This window comes from Heteronotia binoei, chromosome 20 (genome assembly GCF_032191835.1).
Source record: "Heteronotia binoei isolate CCM8104 ecotype False Entrance Well chromosome 20, APGP_CSIRO_Hbin_v1, whole genome shotgun sequence".
NCBI classification, from domain to species: domain Eukaryota; kingdom Metazoa; phylum Chordata; class Lepidosauria; order Squamata; family Gekkonidae; genus Heteronotia; species Heteronotia binoei.
The window spans coordinates 35081548-35102074 of record NC_083242.1 but is presented as its reverse complement, the minus strand read 5'-3'; the positions used below and the strand labels follow the sequence as shown (position 1 = coordinate 35102074).

Below are 20527 nucleotides of genomic sequence, written 5' to 3'. Positions count from 1 at the left end.
CTTCATTCCCTGTTTCAGGGATCCGCCTCCCGAGTCAATTGCCCTCATCCATGCAAAGCTGAGATGTACGGCTGGCGCAATAATATCTAGAACTTTCCCTCTGCAACGCTGTTTTAATTCCCCTTGACAGATGTTGACCTGGGAAATCTCGTAGTGGGAACGGGAGGCAGGAACTGGCACTCGTCAGTCAACCACAAAAAAGCTTTAGCGACAACCAACAACTCACTGCTGGTGACAATCACAACCACAATCTAACGGCTTTCCCAAAGGAGACACGCTTGACAGGACATTGAGTTCACCTCTCTTGTCCCCGGGCACAGTTTGTGCTACCAGAACAGTGCACAGTTGCCACCTCCAGGTTGGGAAATTCCTGGAGATAAGTTGCCAACCTCCAGGTGGGTGCTGGAGCTCTTCCAGCATTACAACGGTCTCCAGACTGCATAAACTACTTATTTATGGTTCATTTAAAAGCGTTCTTCCACTTTTCCTGGAGAAAATGGCTGCTTTGGAAGGGGGAACCCAGGGCATTATATTCTACCGAGGTCCCACCTAAACCCCGCTCCTCCACCTTCAAATCTCCAGGAATTTCAAAACCTGGAGTTGGCAACCCTATGTGGGGTGGGGCCTGGGGAGGGCGGGCCTTAGAAGGGGGAAGGAGTTCAGTAGAGCTATGAAGCCACAGACGCCACACCCCCCAAGCCGCCATTTTCTCCCAACTGATCCCTGTTGTCTGGGGACTGGTTTAAATTCCTGCAGCTCTCCAGGCCCAACCTGGAGTCTGACAACGTAGGAAGAGGGGAGGGCTCTAAAGCCCCAAAGACAGCTTTTCGAAGAGTTTTAGGGGCATCCGGGGTAAAGGGTATGGTTTCCAGCCTCCAGGTGTAGGGTTGCCAATCCCCAGGTGGGGGCAGGGGATTCCCCGTTTTGGAGGCCCTCCCCCCACTTCGGGGGGAGGGGAGAGAAACGTCTGCTGGGAACTCTGTTATTCCCTATGGAGATTTATTCCCATAGAAAAACATGGAGAATTGATCCGCGGGTATCTGGGGCTCTGGGGGGGGCTGTTATTTGGGGTAGAGGCACCAAATTTTCAGTATAGCATCTAGTGCCTCTCCCCAAAATACCCCCCAAGTTTCAAAAAGATTGGACCAGGGAGCCCAATTCTATGAGCCCCAAAAGAAGGTGCCCCTATCCTTCATTATTTCCTACGGAAGGAAGGCATTGAAAAGGTGTGCCTTTCAATGTGATGGCCAGAACTCCCTTTGGAGTTCATTTATGCTTGTCACAGCCTTGATCTCGGCTCCACCCCTAATGTCTCCTGGCTCCACCCCCAAAGTCTCCTGGCTCCACTCCGAAAGTCCCCAGATATTTCTTGAATTGGACTTGGCAACCCTATCCAGGTGGGAGGTGGGGATGCCTTGGAATTACTGGTCATCTCCAGACCACAGAGATCAGTTCCCCTGGAGAAAACAGATGCTTTGGAGGGTGAGCTCTCTAGGGCATTGTAACCCACTGAAGTCTCTGGCCTCTCCGGGCTTAATCCCCAAATCTCCAGGAGTTTCCCAACCTGGATCCAGTAACCTTCCCCACCTTTCCCCAGTGGCCAATGAGGGGGGGAAATAACCTGCCAGTTGGGACAACTGAAGCTTCCAGATTTCAGCTTTCATGTAAGGTTTATGGCCCTCAAGATTGCAAAGTTTCAGTCTGTGCCAGGCACACATCCGTAACACCCCCAGTCAAATGTCCCGTAATGTTTCCAGCCTCGGATGAAGGTGAAAAGGCTGCATTGGTGGTCGAAACATACTATTAAACAAAATCACGCCGATATCACTGGGAAATTCTATCCTTTATAGATCCCCCTGTCCCAGCTTTCTTATGGCCCTGAGCAAAGGATATCCCTAAGCAAAATAAGCATAGAAAAAGACGTTGACACACAGCAGGAGAAGGGCGTTGATGCAGCAAACCCGAGCCCAGAAAGGAGACGGCGTGTGAGCCCCAGATATTTCTGAGTTCAGGCCTGGGGAACTGCAGACACCACTCCTGGTCTGTCCTTCCTGGGGCTCTGTCAGAAAACAAGAGAAACGGGTCGCGTTTGAAAGAAAAATAAGCATTGTGGAGGATAGGTTTGCCCAGTGACTATGGTAGCTAACTGGAGCTTCCAGGTACAGGAGTAGTCTATCTTCATAACGAATGCTGAGGTCAAACAGCAGGGGAGATCAAGTAGGACAGCAAGGGAGACAGCCATGCATAGTGGTCAGGATCTTGGAAGCTTAGGTTAAACCCCCCCCCATCTACAAAGCAAATGTTTTGGGTGAACTTGGTCTGGACACACACTCTCAGCCTCATCCATTTCACTGGCTTGTTGTTATTCCTCATCTAAATAGTTCACATTGCTTTCCTACTGAGAAAGACTGGATCATGAGGACATGAAAACAGTGAAAAGGGGGAGGCAACCCAGTTGCACCCAGGAGAGCTATTTGCTCTGTAGCTCCTGTGCGATTGAGCAAGCCTGGCAAAGCAAACTGTGTTGCAGAAGGAAGCAAGAGAGAGGGAGAAGGAAGCAGATGACAGCCAGTTGCTTGTGGGTCTGATAGGACCCCTCTAGGGCCCTGATCCGGCCCCCAGGCCACATGTTTGACACTGCTGCTCTAGATATTTCCCAACCCAGAGTTGGCAACCCTGTTAGTCCATGGGCAAAGTCTGCCTCCGTATTCCAAGGGGTAACAACCAGGGTTCCATTCCCAGCATGCCCACTTCTCTTCCCAAGGAAAAGCCAACTGTTCCCCTGGGTTCGTCTGGCCTACTCACCCTCGTTTGCTGTCTCAGGTAGTGATTTGGGCACTGAAACTGGGGGAAGAGATGGGTGTCGCTCTGTTCGAAGGGTCCACCAGGTCATGTTTTGGATCTGCAGTTTTTAAAAAAGAAAGAAACTTACCTATGGTTTCACCAGAGAATTTCCAGTCATTCAAGAGCTACACTAGATCACTTCCGGGTTCATCCGGGAAGTGACGCACTGCACACAAAGCCGTGCCCCCACCCCAAAAGCTCCTGCATGTTGCCAGGCAACCTTAGTGGCTGCCATTGGGTTGCCAACCTCCAGGTGGCAGCTGGAGAGCTCCCACAATGGCAATTGATCTCCAAGCAACAGAAATCAGTGGCCCTGGAGGAAATGGCTGCTTTGGAGAGTGGGTTCTAGAGCAGGGGTCTCGAATTCATTCGTTATGAGGGCTGGATCTGACATAAATGAGACCTTGTTGGGCTGGGCCATGTTGGATCAGGCTGGGCCATGTCAGGTTGGGCCATGTGTGTACCAATTTAAGATTAGGTAGCAGAGATAAAATTTTTATAAAGAACACAGACAAACACAAAGGTATATTTTAAAACAAAACATGCTTAAAACATTAGCACTCATTGGCCTTAAAGATGCTTTCTTTGTATTCCTCCCATGGGATCCAGGGGACTGGGCAAAGGAAGCTCTGGCTCTTTCCTTCCTTCCCCAGGGGACCAGGAGGGGGAGGAGCCTCAGCCAATAGAAGGGAGAGAGGCTTGACTCAGTAGCTCTGCTGTGCGATTGAGAGAGCCTGGCAAAGCAAGCTATCCCTCCTCCCCCTTCCTCCCTAAGGGAGGAGCCTCAGCCAACGGAGAAAATAGAGCTTTTGCTATGCAGCAATTGAGCAAGCCTTGCAAAGCAAGCCACGATGCAGAAGGAAGCAAGAGAGAGGGAGAAGGAAGCAGAGGACAGCCAGTTGCTCAGAGGCCTGATAGGAGCCCTCTGGAGGCCTGATTCAGGCCCCGAGGCCGCATGTTTGTCACCCCTGCTCTAGGGCATCATAGCCTACTGAGGTCCCTCCCCTCCCCAAACCCCACTCAGTCTCATCAGGTCTCAGAGGCTAATCGGGTCAGCCCTGGTCAGTACTTGGACAGGAGACCACCGAGGAAGTCCAAGGTTGCTATGCAGAGGCAGGCAATGGCAAGCCACCTCTGCTTGTCTCACCCTGTCCTGCGTGGCCCAGGCTAGCCGGATCTTGTCAGATCTCAGAAGCTGTATAGGGTTGGCCTTGGTTCGTACTTGGATGGGAGACCACCCAGGAAGAGGCAGGCAATGGCAAGCCACCTCTGAATGTCCCTTGCCTTGACCACGATGGCTCAGGCAAACCTGACCTCATCACACTTCAAAAGCTTGGACTGTCCTTGGGTGGGAGCCCAGCAAGGAAACCCAGGGTTGCTACGCAGAGGTAGGCAATGGTGACCCACCTCCGTCTCTACATTGACCTAGATGGCCCAGACTAGCCCAATCTCCTCAGATCTCAGGAGCTAAGCAGAGTCAGGCTTGGCTTGTCCTTGAATGGGAGCCCAGCAAGGAAGCCCTGGGTTGCTACACAGAGGTAGGCAATGGTGACCCACCTCCGTCTCTACATTGACCTAGATGGCCCAGACTAGCCCCATCTCCTCAGATCTCAGGAGCTAAGCAGTCAGGCTTGGCTAGTCCTTGGGTGGGAGCCCAACAAGGAAGCCCAGGGTTGCTATGCAGAGGTAGGCAATGGTGACCCACCTCCGTCTCTACATTGACCTAGATGGCCCAGGCTAGCCCGATCTCCTCAGATCTCAGGAGCTAAGCAGTCAGGCTTGGCTAGTCCTTGGGTGGGAGCCCAACAAGGAAGCCCAGGGTTGCTACACAGAGGTAGGCAATGGTGACCCCCCTCCATCTCTACATTGACCTAGATGGCCCAGACTAGCCCGATCTCCTCAGATCTCAGGAGCTAAGCAGAGTCAGGCTTGGCTAGTCCTTGGATGGGAGCCCAGCAAGGAAGCCCAGGGTTGCTACGCAGAGGTAGGCAATGGTGACCCACCTCCGTCTCTACATTGACCTAGATGGCCCAGACTAGCCCGATCTCCTCAGATCTCAGGAGCTAAGTAGAGTCAGGCTTGGCTAGTCCTTGGGTGGGAGCCCAGCAAGGAAGCCCAGGGTTGCTACGCAGAGGTAGGCAATGGTGACCCACCTCCGTCTCTACATTGACCTAGATGGCCCAGATTAGCCCGATCTCCTCAGATCTCGGGAGCTAAGCAGAGTCAGGGTTGGCTAGTCCTTGGATGGGAGCCCAGCAAGGAAGCCCAGGGTTGCTACGCAGAGGTAGGCAATGGTGACCCACCTCCATCTCTACATTGACCTAGATGGCCCAGACTAGCCCGATCTCCTCAGATCTCAGGAGCTAAGTAGAGTCAGGCTTGGCTAGTCCTTGGGTGGGAGCCCAGCAAGGAAGCCAAGGGTTGCTACGCAGAGGTAGGCAATGGTGACCCACCTCCGTCTCTACATTGACCTAGATGGCCCAGATTAGCCCGATCTCCTCAGATCTCGGGAGCTAAGCAGAGTCAGGCTTGGCTAGTCCTTGGATGGGAGCCCAGCAAGGAAGCCCAGGGTTGCTACGCAGAGGTAGGCAATGGTGACCCACCTCCATCTCTACACTGACCTAGATGGCCCAGACTAGCCCGATCTCCTCAGATCTCGGGAGCTAAGCAGAGTCAGGCTTGGCTAGTCCTTGGATGGGAGCCCAGCGAGGAAGCCCAGGGTTGCTACGCAGAGGTAGGCAATGGTGACCCACCTCCATCTCTACATTGACCTAGATGGCCCAGACTAGCCCGATCTCCTCAGATCTCAGGAGCTAAGCAGAGTCAGGCTTGGCTTGTCCTTGAATGGGAGCCCAGCAAGGAAGCCCTGGGTTGCTACACAGAGGTAGGCAATGGTGACCCACCTCCGTCTCTACATTGACCTAGATGGCCCAGACTAGCCCCATCTCCTCAGATCTCAGGAGCTAAGTAGAGTCAGGCTTGGCTTGTCCTTGGGTGGGAGCCCAACAAGGAAGCCCTGGGTTGCTACGCAGAGGTAGGCAATGGTGACCCACCTCCGTCTCTACATTGACCTAGATGGCCCAGGCTAGCCCGATCTCCTCAGATCTCAGGAGCTAAGCAGTCAGGCTTGGCTAGTCCTTGGGTGGGAGCCCAACAAGGAAGCCCAGGGTTGCTACGCAGAGGTAGGCAATGGTGACCCACCTCCATCTCTACATTGACCTAGATGGCCCAGATTAGCCCGATCTCCTCAGATCTCAGGAGCTAAGCAGAGTCAGGCTTGGCTAGTCCTTGGATGGGAGCCCAGCAAGGAAGCCCAGGGTTGCTACGCAGAGGTAGGCAATGGTGACCCACCTCCATCTCTACATTGACCTAGATGGCCCAGACTAGCCCGATCTCCTCAGATCTCAGGAGCTAAGCAGAGTCAGGCTTGGCTAGTCCTTGGGTGGGAGCCCAGCAAGGAAGCCCAGGGTTGCTACGCAGAGGTAGGCAATGGTGACCCACCTCCGTCTCTACATTGACCTAGATGGCCCAGATTAGCCCGATCTCCTCATATCTCGGGAGCTAAGCAGAGTCAGGCTTGGCTAGTCCTTGGATGGGAGCCCAGCAAGGAAGCCCAGGGTTGCTACGCAGAGGTAGGCAATGGTGACCCACCTCCATCTCTACATTGACCTAGATGGCCCAGACTAGCCCGATCTCCTCAGATCTCAGGAGCTAAGCAGAGTCAGGCTTGGCTAGTCCTTGGGTGGGAGCCCAGCAAGGAAGCCCAGGGTTGCTACGCAGAGGTAGGCAATGGTGACCCACCTCCGTCTCTACATTGACCTAGATGGCCCAGATTAGCCCGATCTCCTCATATCTCGGGAGCTAAGCAGAGTCAGGCTTGGCTAGTCCTTGGATGGGAGCCCAGCAAGGAAGCCCAGGGTTGCTACGCAGAGGTAGGCAATGGTGACCCACCTCCATCTCTACATTGACCTAGATGGCCCAGACTAGCCCGATCTCCTCAGATCTCAGGAGCTAAGCAGAGTCAGGCTTGGCTAGTCCTTGGGTGGGAGCCCAGCAAGGAAGCCCAGGGTTGCTACGCAGAGGTAGGCAATGGTGACCCACCTCCGTCTCTACATTGACCTAGATGGCCCAGATTAGCCCGATCTCCTCATATATCGGGAGCTAAGCAGAGTCAGGCTTGGCTAGTCCTTGGATGGGAGCCCAGCAAGGAAGCCCAGGGTTGCTACGCAGAGGTAGGCAATGGTGACCCACCTCCATCTCTACATTGACCTAGATGGCCCAGACTAGCCCGATCTCCTCAGATCTCAGGAGCTAAGCAGAGTCAGGCTTGGCTAGTCCTTGGGTAGGAGCCCAGCAAGGAAGCCCAGGGTTGCTACGCAGAGGTAGGCAATGGTGACCCACCTCCATCTCTACATTGACCTAGATGGCCCAGACTAGCCCGATCTCCTCAGATCTCAGGAGCTAAGCAGAGTCAGGCTTGGCTAGTCCTTGGGTGGGAGCCCAGCAAGGAAGCCCAGGGTTGCTACGCAGAGGTAGGCAATGGCCAACCACCTCTGCTCATCTTTTGCTTTGACGTAGATGGCCCAGGCTAGACATATCGCATCAGATCTTAGAAGTTAAGCAGGGTTTGTCCTGGTTAGAACTTGAATGGAGTTGACAACCTTAGAGCCGTGGGAGGGCAAGTAATTCCGCAGGGTCTATTGCCACAGAGTGGACCCTCCAAAGCAGCCATTTCCTCCGGGGCAGCTGACCTCTGTCATCTGGAGACCAGTTCTAAATTCTGGAAAAATATAAAATTCTGCAAGACAGCCACGTTCTTTGCCCTTTGTGGATCTTTGGGTGCTTCAGAAATACACCCCCCCCCCCAAAAAAAACAACCTGCAAAGAAATATATTCAACAAATGCATACAATATTTGATATAGTGACACAGCCCTTCTTCAAAATTCTTATTTGCAATAAAGTCCTTTCAACCAAGCAGTCTCTTTACTCAAGCAGTCTCTTAATGATGCTCACTGTTGTCTGCAGATGAGTATATATTCTTGGAAAATAGCCTCAAAATATAATTCCACACCAGTAGCCTCAAGTCATAATCCCGCACTACATGATATCTAGATTTTGAAGCGTGTTTCAGTCTGTGGTCCTTCATCAGGTAAGTTCTATTTCCTTCAAGGAAAAATTCTATTCATATACTCTTTCCAAATACATATAGAGAAGAATTTGTGTGTAGCTTCTTTTTGGGGTCCCAATTAACAATATTACTCAGCTTCATAGCCTCGCACGATTCAGACTTCGGGGCTGCTTCGCTGAAAGGACTATTGCAAACAAGTATTTTTGCTGGGAAAGTCAGAAGGCAAAAGAAGAAGGAGACGACGAAAGAGGAGATGGCTGGGCAGCATTACTGATGTAACTGACACAAATTTGAGCAGACTTCGGAGGATGGTGGAAGACAGGAGGGCCTGGCGTGACTTGGTCCACGGGGTCGCAGAGTCGGACTCGACTGCGACTGAACAACAACAAATTTTTGTAACAAGGACTGTGTCAGTATATCAAATATTGTATGCATTTGTTGAATATATTTCTTTGCACATGATAGATGGATAGACAGACAGACGGACAGAGAGAGAGAGAGAGAGAGATAGATGATGGATGGATGGATGGATGGATGGATGGATGGATGGATGGATGGATAGATAGATGATAGATAGAGAGAGAGAGAGATAGATAGATAGATAGATAGATAGATAGATAGATAGATAGATAGATAGATAGATAGATAGATAGATAGATAGATAGATGATGGATGGATGGATGGATGGATGGATGGATGGATGGATGGATGGATGGATGGATGGATGGATGGATGGATGGATGGAGTGTTATTAAACACAGTTTTTTGGGGGGGTGTTGTATTTGAGACATTTATACTGTGTTCCTCCTTTCGTTACTTTCATCAGAAATGCAGACAGCTTCACTCTGCCTCCACCTGTCAAGCTCCTCTATATTTCTTTCCATGGAATCTAAGTGCCAGGTACAAGGGGCCCTGTTACTTTCTGATATTTACTACCTAATAGCCGTTACCATCTGGCAAAGGAATGTTTACAACTTTAGAGGGCTCTGTTTAGTCTCCGGAAAGACATGTCCTTCTGTGATTTGCAAAAACCCCAATTGGCAGGGAACTTTATTACCTTTCATGGCTATCCAGACCAAATGGCCAAGCCAAACTGTTGTATCATGTTGAACAAAGCAGGAGTCAAGTCTCACCTTTAAGACCAACCAAGTTTTATTCAGAACGTAAGCTTTCGTGTGCTCTCTACGCACACTTCATCAGACGAGGGGATCACAATACCTGATCCCCTCGTCTGATGAAGTGTGCTTAGAGAACACACGAAAGGTTATGTTCTGAATAAAATTTGGTTGGTCTTAAAGGTGAAACTTGACTCCTGCTTCGTTCAACTGCTTCACACCAACACAGCTGCCCTCTTGGATCTAGTCTCTGGATGTGTGAGAAGCGATGCCCCTGTGTTCTCAAGGTCCTTATCTTTTGAAGCATCTTTGCCAATTCTCTTTGTAGTTTTATTATTCTAACCTGTAACCCCTGGGTTCGAAAAGAACCGCCAATTTAGTAACCGCTAGTAACATGTTATATAGCTATGTATGTTGTTTGAATCCTCAGTTCTTTCACAGACGTGTTCCGTGGAACACTAATAAATGAATCTATTTGCAAACCACAAAGGATATCATTATTTGGACTATCAGTGCTTGACACCACCCTTCTCTCCTCACCTGGGACTTGGCGGGAGGCCCGGTCAGCCAACTGATCCCAACCGCCACGGCGGCTGTCAGCATACAGAGGATGGCGGCAAAGTGAAGGTAGTGGACATCTTTCACAAGAGACGGGCGGTCGTCTGGGGTCCCGCAGTGGGGCTTGGGGTGCATGAAGTCCAAAGACATCCGGGTCAGGCCCACGGCTAGCCCCACCATCAGGCCCCAGAACGCACCCTGAAAAGAGAAACAAAAGGAAATACTTCTTTATACTACGAATTCGCTGCCAGAAAGTGTAGCGATGGCCACAAGCATAAAGGAGGTTAGACGGATTCAGGGAGGAGAGGTTTAAGCAGTGGGTTACTAGTCACGGTGAATAAAGGGAACCTCCACATTCAGAGGTAGTCAACCTCTGGATCCCAGTGCCAGGAGGCAACATCAGGGGAAAGCCTCTCTCTCCCCTGCTGTTGAACCTCAGAGGAACTGGCTGACCACTGTGTGAGATAGGAGGCTGGACTAGATGGACCCTCACTGGTCTGACCCAGCAGGGCTCTTCTGATGTTCTTCTCAAGGGAAGGCCTCAGCCTCTCTGCCCTGTTGTTGGCCCTCCAGAGGAACTGGCTGGCCACTGTGTGAGACAGGAGGCTGGACTAGATGGACCCTCTCTGGTCTGACCCAGCAGGGCTCTTCTGATGTTCTTCTCAGGGAAAGGCCTCGGCCTCTCTGCCCTGTTGTTGGCCCTCCAGAGGAACTGGCTGGCCACTGTGTGAGACAGGAGGCTGGACTAGATGGACCCTCTCTGGTCTGACCCAGCAGGGCTCTTCTGATGTTCTTCTCAGGGAAAGGCCTCGGCCTCTCTGCCCTGTTGTTGGCCCTCCAGAGGAACTGGCTGGCCACTGTGTGAGGCAGGAGGCTGGACTAGATGGACCCTCCCTGGTCGGATCCAGCTGGGCTCTTCTGATGTTCTTCTCAGGGGAAGGCCTCAGCCTCTCTGCCCTGTTGTTGGCCCTCCAGAGGAACTGGCTGGCCACTGTGTGAGACAGGAGGCTGGACTAGATGGATCCTCACTGGTCTGACCCAGCAGGGCTCTTCTGATGTTCTTCTCAGGGAAAGGCTTCGGCCTCTCTGCCCTGTTGCTGGCCCTCCAGAAAAACTGGTTGGCCCCTGTGTGAGACAGGAGGCTGGACTAGGTGGACCCTCCCTGGTCTGATCCTGCAGGACTCTTCTGATGCTCTTCTCAGGGGAAGGCCTCAGCCTCTCTGCCCTGTTGTTGGCCCTCCAGAGGATCTGGTTGGGCCCTGTGTGAGACAGGAAGCTAGACTAGATGGACCCTCTCTGGTCTGATCCAGCAGGGCCCTTCTTAGGTTCTTATGAAGACCTCAGCCTCTCTGCCCTCTTGTTGGCCCTCCAGAGGAACTGGCTGGCCACTGTGTGAGACAGAAGGCTGGACTAGATGGACCCTCACTGATCTGACCCAGCAGGGATTTTCTGATGTTCTTCTCAAAGGAAGGCCTCAGCCTCTCTGCCCTCTTGTTGGCCCTCCAGAGGAACCAGTTGGCCCAGAAAGGTTGGGGATCCCTGGATTAGATAACGCTGCTCCCGACAGATCCAATCTGTTTGCAATATGAGTCACATCTTCCCTTTTGGAGCATTTTTAATTTCTGGCGGCCGATGCTCTGCATGTCAAGTCAACCAAGTGAGAAGTCAAAACACTAATTTGTGAAAAGTTTCTGCCGGAATAAACTCGGTTAACCTTGGGGGTAGCACTGGATCACTTGCTTACAAATAGACTGATGGGGCTACCCTTTTGAAGTTCTCTCCTTAACGCGAGTCTAACTACCTTGTCCGACTTGTAACTCTATGTATAAATATATCAGCCGTGGGCGTACCCCTCCAATACGTCTGGTGAAGCGAGCCCTGGAATAAATTGTGTTAATCCTTACGGCGCCACCGGACTGCATTTTAATCACCCTGTGATCACACAACAGCGGCAGACGACTTTATTAATCGCTGTTCTGCCCCTTTGGATATATAAAATAGAGTTGCTGGCTTGGGAAAGAGCTGGAGATTTGGGGGGCGGAGCCTGGGGAAGGCAGGGTCTGGGGAGGGGAGGGGCTTCAGCAGGGTATAATGCCACAGAGTCCACTCTCCAAAGCAGCCATTTCCTCCAGTGGAATTAATCTTGGTCGCTTGGACACCACAGGAGGTGGCGGCGGCTGTACGCATAGCCAGCTTCAAGAGGGGATTGGATAAATATATGGAGCAGAGGTCCATCAGTGTCTATTAGCCACAGGGTATTGTTGGAACTCTCTGTCTGGGGCAGTGATGCTCTGTATTCTTGGTGCTTGGGGGGGGGGGACAGTGGGAGGACTTCTAGTGCCCTGGCTCCACTGATGGACCTCCTGATGGCATCTGGGTTTCTTGGCCACTGATTGACATGGAGTGTTGGACTGGAGGGGCCACTGGCCTGATCCAACATGCCTTCTCTTATTTCTTATGGGCGTCTAGTGCCCTGGCCCCACTGATGGATCTCCTGATGGCATCTGGGTTTCTTGGCCCCTGATTGACATGGAGTGTTGGACTGGAGGGGCCACTGGCCTGATCCAACATGCCTTCTCTTATGTTCTTATGGGCTTCTAGTGTCCTGGCCCCACTGATGGACCTCCTGATGGCATCTGGGGTTTTTTTTGGCCACTGTGTGACACCGAGTGTTGGACTGGAGGGGCCTTCTCTTATGTTCTTAAATTGTAATAGCTGAAGATCTCCAGGTACAACCCTAGGAGTCTGCTTTCAGCATCCAAAGAAAGTTGATGGGATTTCTGAGGGGTGCTAAAGGTGCCAGTGTTTCTGGATGACCTGCTGAGGATGGGACGGGAAAGCTACCAGGTTTTGTGAACAGTGCTAAGCAGGGCTTTTGGGGGCAGGAGCGCATAGGAGCGGAGATCTGCCTGGGCTGGCCAGAGCTCTTGTGGCACGCTGGGGAAGGTGCGGGGAGCCTTCTTTAAATACCTCTCTGATGACTTCAGCCTTCCCCAGTTCAGCTCCTGCTGAACCTTTTCTACCAAAAAGAAAAAAAGCCCCGGTGTTAAGTATTGCTAAATTAAGGGCAAATGGGTCAGAGGGGAGTAAGGCTAGACAGTTGTCAGGATTAGTATAATGTGTGGTGACAGTTCTTGGGACACTCATTCGTTCCTAATTTATGCATCTCCCAAGAGTGGGGAGAGGGTTGTTAGTCAGCCGCTTCTGACTTCACCTTCACCTTCCCAGGTTTCCCCAGGCTTGCCTCCGGCTGGCGTCCATTTTTGTGTCCTTTGGGGCCAGACAGTGTCTTATATTTATGATTTCCGAGGTGATATTATACGAAGGGTGTTCCTGCCTCTTTCTAGCCTGCTCAACTGCTCGTCCGCAAGAGGAGGAGCGTGACTGCTAGCAGCATCTCAGCCTTGAGAACAGCTGAGAGATGGTGTTCTCACCCTCCTCCCAATAGTGCCATAGTGCAGCCAGGTGGCATTACAGGGTGTAGTCAGGTAGCATCACAGGGGACAAACTGGTGGCATCACAAAGCACAGCCCGGTAGTATTCACTTAGCTGCAGTCAAGATCCGTAACGGCCCACGTATCTGTTTGAGTTGTGCGCCCTTAGTTTATATGGCCGAGGACCTGCCTACCTTAGGGACCGTCTCTCCCCATACGAACCCCAGAGAGCACTGAGGTCAGCAGGGAAGAACCTGCTAACTATCCCCGGGCCGAAAGAGGTAAAACTACAGAGTACCCGTGCCCGGGCCTTCTCTGCTGTGGCTCCACAACTTTGGAACCAGCTTCCGGAGGAAATGCGGGCCCTGCGGGATTTTGAACAGTTCCGCAGGGCCTGCAAGACCATCCTTTCTCGAATGGCCTTCACCGACAAAAGAGAGAGACTGCTAAGAACTTACCATCTGTATAATAGCACCAGCATATTAATATTAATTTTATTGTTTTTAGAATTTTAATAGAATTTTAATTAAATTGTCAATTAGTCTTGTTGAAATACACTGTATAATTAACGTATTGATTTGTGTTGTCAGCCGCCCTGAGCCTGCTTCGGCGGGGAGGGCGGGATAGAAGTAAAATGATGTAAACTTTGTGTGAATCGACTTCAGCTCCCCGACCCAAGTCTGAGGGGACGTGGGAAAGCCAGAAGGCTGCTGTCCGCTAGCCGCGCACCCGACGCTGGATCTACCTGCTCGTTGGCTCGCTTCCAGAAAACAGCCAGCAGAAACACAGCTGTGACGGGCGGCGCGAGGTAGCTGGTAACAGACTGGATGTAGATGTACAGTTGACCGCTGTTGGAGCTCTGCAGGATCGGAATCCAGACCACGCTCACAACCACCAAGATGACGGTGACTATCCTGCAAGAGTTAGCGCAAGACGCGGAAGCGTGAAGAAACATCGGACAGCTCGTAAACGATACAGACAACCGGGGGTGGAATTCTAGCAGGAGCTCCTTTGCGTAGCAGGCCACACCCCCTGATTAGCCCGTCCTCCAGAAAAGAACCTTGTAAGCTCTTGGAGGATTGGCTACATCAAGGTGCGTGTGACCTAATATGCAAAGGAGCTCCTGCTAGAATTCCACCCCTGCAGACAACAACACAGTTAAAAATAGGGTTGCCAACCCCCAGGTGAGGGCAGGGGATTCCCCGGTTTGGAGGCCCTCCCCCCGCTTCAGGGTCATCAGAAAGCAGGGGGAGGGGAGGGAAATGTCTGCTGGGAACTCTATTATCCCCTATAGAGATTTATTCCCATAGAAAATAATGGAGAATTGAGCAGTGGATATCTGGGGCTCTGGGGGGGCTGTTTTTTGGAGTAGAGGCACCAAATTTTCAGTATAGCATCTAGTGCCCCTCCCCAAAATATCCCCCAAGTTTCAAAAAGATTGGACCAATTCTATGAGCCCCAATAGAAGGTGCCCCTATCCTTCATTATTTCCTATGGAAGGAAAGAATTGAAAAGGTGCGCCGTCCCTTTAAATGTGATGGCCAGAACTCCCTTGGAGTTCATTTATGCTTGTTACACCCTTGCTCCTGGCTCCGCCCCTAATGTCTCCTGGCTCCACCCCCAAAGTCCCCAGATATTTCTTGAATTGGACTTGGCAACCCTAGTTAAAAATGCAGCTTGGCTCACTTGCTTCTTAGGTAACTACATCCGTCATATCTAGTGGAATTGTCAGTGCAGTTAAGGGAGGCTGGCCAAATCTGACCAGTAGGTGCTCAAAAACAATCTGACCTCAGCCGAGTAACCTTTGATCATTACTGTGGCAGACTGGGCCTGTGTTGGCTGGCGGACCCAGCTCTGAACCCTTGCCCTGCCCAGAACCTTGGCAGCCCTAGTTAAACCCACACACACAAGATGGCGTTTCTCCAGTGACCAGTCTGAGTGCCAGTTTGGTCCTCCGAAGCTGCAATTGGGGGGTACTTCCTCTTGTAGGCAGAGAAGAGAATTCTGGGAAGTCTGAATAGGGTGTCAGAAGAGGACTGGCCATCACAGAAGAGAGCCAGTTTGGTGTAGTGGTGAAGTGTGCAGACTCTTATCTGGTAGAACCCGGTTTGATTCCCCCCTCCTCCATTTGCACCTGCTGGAATGGCCTTGGGTCAGCCAGAGCTCTCTTATCTGGGAGAACCGGGTTGGATTCCCCACTCCTCCACTTGCACCTGCTGGGATGGCCTTGGGTCAGCCAGAGCTCTCTTATCTGGGAGAACTGGGTTTGATTCCCCACTCCTCCACTTGCAGCTGCTGGAATGGCCTTGGGTCAGCCATAGCTCTGGCAGAGGTTGTCCTTGAAAGGGCAGCTTCTGTGAGAGCCCTCTCCAGCCCCACCCGCCTCACAGTGTGTCTGTTGTGGGGAGGAAGGGAAAGGAGATTGTGAGACGCTCTGAGACTCTTCGGAGTGGAGGGCGGGATATAAATCCAGTATCTTCATCTACCTCACAGGGTGTCTGTTGTGGGGGAGGAAGGGAAAGGAGATTGTGAGCCGCTCTGAGACTCTTCGGAGTGGAGGGCGGGATATAAATCCAGTATCTTCATCTACCTCACAGGGTGTCTATTGTGGGGGAGGAAGGTAAAGGAGATTGTGAGCTGCTCTGAGACTCTTCAGAGTGGAGGGTGGGATATAAATCCAATATCTTCATCTACCTCACAGGGTGTCTGTTGTGGGGGAGGAAGGGAAAGGAGATTGTGAGCCGCTCTGAGACTCTTCGGAGTGGAGGGAGGGATATAAATCCAATATCTTACTCTACCTCACAGGGTGTCTGTTGTGGGGGAGGAAGGGAAAGGAGATTGTGAGCCTCTCTGAGACTCTTTGGAGTGGAGGGTGGGATATAAATCCAGTATCTTCATCTACCTCACAGGGTGTCTGTTGTGGGGGAGGAAGGTAAAGGAGATTGTGAGCCACTCTGAGACTCTTCAGAGTGGAGGGCGGGATATAAATCCAATATCATCTTATTCTTCACAGAAAGCTCTTTCCACCCTGGCATCTTGTCTGTGGCATATCCATTTGCTTTGGCACCAGCCTTTGATCTTTATCGTGTGCCAGGCATGAAACCCGGTTCTCTCTCTTGGCTTCTAATTACACGATTGGTTCATAAGCACTCCAGAATTTTAATCTGCGGATGGTGATACGCTTTGTTTTTTAGTGCTGTAATTGCTACACGTACGCACAAAAACACGATGCCAAAAGAAAAGGGGGGGGGAGACAAAACCAGATTGAGAGGCTGCGGTCAAGAGGGGGGGGGGCGGAAAGACTTCGAAGAAATCCATTTGTCAGGAAGTTCAACGCAAACGTCCCGGAAAGTAATGCCAACCGCACCAGAGGGAGTTTAGTTCAGTTTAGTTGATTTGATTTGATTTCTATCCCGTCCTCCCCACCAAAGCAGGCTCAGGGCGGCTCACAACACCCAGTAAAATCACAACAAAACAATTAAATTAAACATTAAAAACAGTTAAAACAATTTGAACAATGTGGTGCTCATTTCCATTTAGTTACAGATGGCATTCAGTGTTCTTAGCCATCCGTTTAGATCTACTACCTCGGCAGTTTCAGTCCAAAGCCAGCTGAAATAATATTGTCTTGCAGGCCTTGTGGAACTGGGCAAGGTCCCACAAGGCTCTGACCTTGCTGATGTTGCCTTGCTGCAGGGCCCTTCCTGTTGCGGCCCCCCGTCCCCCTCCCCCCCGCAATTCAGACCCTGTCTTACGAGTCAAAATATTCACATAATCAGTATATCAGGCTGGGAAGGTAGGGATTTTGGTTATTTCCCCTGCACGACTCTCGTTATTGAAACCAGGCCTCCCAGACTGCTCTGAAGCCCAATAGGAAAAAAGACAGGTAAAAGAAAAAGACAGGCAATCTTTCTTTTTCTTTTCTTTCCCCAGGGCTCTAAGCTAGGACTGCCAAGCTCCCACAGGGGGATGATGGATCCCCCACCCGGGAGGGCCCCAACCCGCCGGCAGGGAGCAGGCCTCCAAGGGGATTCCTGCCCCCAAAGAGCCCCATTCTTGAGAGCTGTAGTCAGCACAATGACATCACCCAGAAGTGACTTCATTGGGCTGGAGATGCTCTAGGACTTGTGCTAAAAACTCTACGGTACTATAGAGTTTTACCGCGATTCCTACAGCAAACCATGGAGTTTTTAGTGCGAGTCCGAGAGCGTCCCGACGTGACATCCCCGGCACGATGACGTCACTTCTGGGTGATGTCGTAGCACCACGTGCATATAGCATGCAAAGAACAAGTCTCCCGCCTCAGTGGCAGAGGGATCTGGCAACCCTACTCTAAGCTGTGGAGTCTAAAGAGCAAAAATTCCTTTTTGTGTGCTACTGGCATTTAAAGTTGTGAGCTCCTGCGTCAAATTGTTTGCTCAGGAGGCATTTTTCCCGAGCTCAGACAAAAATGTGCGAGTCGGAAATTAAAAAACTGGGAGCTAGCTCACACTAACTCAGCTGCGAGGGAACGCTGGGGCCTACCACTCCCACATGCAAAAGAGCAGATGTATTCGGAGAGGATCTCGGCTTGCACACACACACCCCTTTTGCACAGTTTTTAAGGGACCACTTTTGAAATTCTGAAGCATGGAAAAGCGCAGAGGGATAGCAGGCCACTGTGAAAAGGATGAGGCGGGGGGGAGAAGTTTTGCCTCTGACAGCCTCTGCTGGGAAGCAACCCCATCCGCTGTGCATCTGGAATCCACCTTCAGTCACTGCAGAAGGGAGAGCAGAGGAGGACTGGCGTCGTTTACAAAACCTCCCAACAAATTCTATCAGGTTTCACACACCATGGTGTAAACGCTTAATCCGCGCCTTGAATGCTGTTTCGAGCAGATCCACGACCACAACAGACGAAGGCTCTTTTCCAACCAGTTTGAATTTGCTAGGGAAGGAATTAAAATGTAAAAACGCGTTTCCATGGGCCAAACTCGCTCGAATGATGCACCCGAACCCTGCAGCTGACAAGAGAAGCAATGCATTCGCCCACATCGGACAACTTAATCCTCTCCCACCGTGAGCGGCTGAGAATTTCTGGGAGGAGAAGAGAGACACCCACACTGAATCTAACCCCTCCGCGCCAAAAAGAAATCTTTAACAACGCAAGATCAGCAGCAGGGCGGAGGGAAAGAATTACAAGCAGAAACAAGTCAAGGCGTGCCATTTTGATAACCATTTATTTACACCTCGGGCCAAGCCCTATCTGTTTAATTAAGCACAGAATTCCCTGGTTCTCTCTCTTCGTTAAAGGAGGACAGCTTTCGCAAACCAAACTTTTTCGCCTGCTTAGTTTATAGAAGAAAATCCTTGTTCTGAAGAACACTTTGTATTTGGTACAAAAAAAGACGGATCACCACTTCCCTGGGAACTGACAACATGTTCTCTCTTTGACGATGTAAACAGAAATGAAGAAAGCTCTTCCCCTTGCCCTAGAAAGCTCTTCTTGCCAGAAAAGGCCCTCCTGGGTGTCCCATCAATCAAAGAAGTTGAGCTGTGCTTGTTCTTGGCTTAGTCAGATCTACCCACAACGATCCGTGCCTTAATTACATTTGCCTGCTTCTGTCTCCCTCTTGCTTCCTTCTGCATCACAGTTTGGTTTGCCAGGCTTGCTCAATCAAGCTGCAATGCAAAGCCTCTGTCTTTCCCATTGGCTGACCAGCACACGAAGCAACTTATGTACAAAAGCTTGCAATGCCCAGCCGTTTCATGTTTTCCTTGGGGTCTTACGCTCAAAGCACTGACGGTGAGATTTCTGCGATGAATGTCAGTAAATCAAAAGTAGGTTTGCAAATTGCAGATATACCCCTGAACGACACCTGAACAGCATACTCGAGATTGCTACAGTGTAGACATTGTCTCCAGGTTTTGATGCAATAATTCAGAGCGAGAGGTGTCAGTTATCAGAGACTGCTAAATAAAAGTATTGCAAGAGTGCTAACGTTTTGATTATGTTCTATTTGAAGTTTTTCTTTTAAAAAATCTTTAATTGTGTTTGTCTGTGCCCTTTATAAAGTTTATATCTCTGCTTTGTGACACTACATTTTATGACACGCATGGCCTGGCCCAAGAAGATCTCATGTCAGCCCAGCCCTCATAACAAATGACTTCAACACCCCTGGGTTACTGCAATGCACTCTGCTTGGGGCTGCCCTTGGAGAGTGTTCAAAAAGCTGCAGCTAGACTACTAGTTGTGGCCAGCTACTGGGAACATATGACCCCAATACCACAGCTATTACACCAGCTACCCATGAGCTCTCAAGCCCAATTCAATGGGTTGGTTTTAATCTTTAAAGATTTACACGGATTGGGGTATCTGAAGGACTGTCTTCTCCCATATGTTCCTGCCCAGGAATTAAGATCTTAACTGTCCCACTGATCAAAGAAGCTCAGCCAGTGAGTACATGAGACAGGGCCTTTTCGGTGGAAGCCTCACAATTGTAGAGCGACCTCCCCAGGGAGCTGCAACTGGCCCCCTCACTTTTGAAGAAGGTACTAGATTTATACCCTGTCCTCTCTGAATTAGTCTCAGAATGGCTTACAAACTGGCGATAGCCAGTTTTGTGTAGTGGTTAAGTGTGCAGACTCTTATCTGGGAGAACCAGGTTTGATTCCCCACTCCTCTACTTGCAGCAGCTGGAATGGCCTTGAGTCAGCCATAGCTCTCGCAGAGTTGTCCTTGAAAGGACAGCTGTTGTGAGAGCTCTCTCAGCTGCACCCACCTCACAGGGAGTCTGTTGTGGGGAGAGAAGATATAGGAGATTGTAAACTATTCTGAGACTCTGATCCAAAGAGAAGGGCGGGGTATAAATCTGCAGTCTTCTTCTTCTTCTAAATAAATACCTGGAATTCTGTCTCAGTCAGTGCTAAATCCTAGCCCGAAAGAACAACAAAGCCAGAAGGAGGCTCAGACAGTGGTAATATTTTTGGAACAGCAGGGGAGTTTCAAAACACTATCACCGAATTTAGGAGCAACGTACCGTTTTTACAAGTTCTTTCCTCTGGGGAACTCTGGGGGTGGGGAATTTTGGCAACACTTGGAACTAGGGAAATAACAGCTGCGATCAGCACATATTGGGCAGTGACCATGCCGCAACCAGCTCTCTCCAATTCCCAGACTCACAGAGCAGCTTCGCAACCATTTCTGAAACATTGGCGAGGGGTGCGTGTATTTGGTAAGGATAAATAGGCAAATGATTAATTGCGCCGCTCTATTTGCCTAATGAAGAAGAAGAATTGGATTTATACCCTGCCCTTCCCTCGGAGTTTCAGAGCGGCTTACAATCTCCTTCCCTTCCTGTCTCCCCCAAGAGACACCCTGTGAGGCAGGTGGGGCTGAAAGAACAGCTTGGAGAGAACTTGTGACTGATCCAAGGTCACATCAGCAGCTGTACGTGGAAGAGGAACG

At 50.8% G+C, this 20527-nt stretch overlaps 1 protein-coding gene across 1 annotated transcript in view; it reads right to left on the bottom strand.

Annotated features, from left to right (window-relative positions):
- Positions 1–1638: 1638 nt before the first annotated feature.
- The window catches only part of SLC5A10 (solute carrier family 5 member 10), a 185964-nt gene continuing 167075 nt past the window's right edge, over positions 1639–20527 (bottom strand). The window contains exons 12-15 of the mRNA XM_060260687.1: positions 13826–13994; positions 9629–9844; positions 2806–2902; positions 1639–2059 (exon numbers count right to left, since the gene is read on the bottom strand). Coding sequence (XP_060116670.1) covers positions 1896–2059; positions 2806–2902; positions 9629–9844; positions 13826–13994 — 646 coding nt within the window. The 3' untranslated portion in view covers positions 1639–1895. The remainder of the gene's footprint in view (positions 2060–2805; positions 2903–9628; positions 9845–13825; positions 13995–20527) is intronic.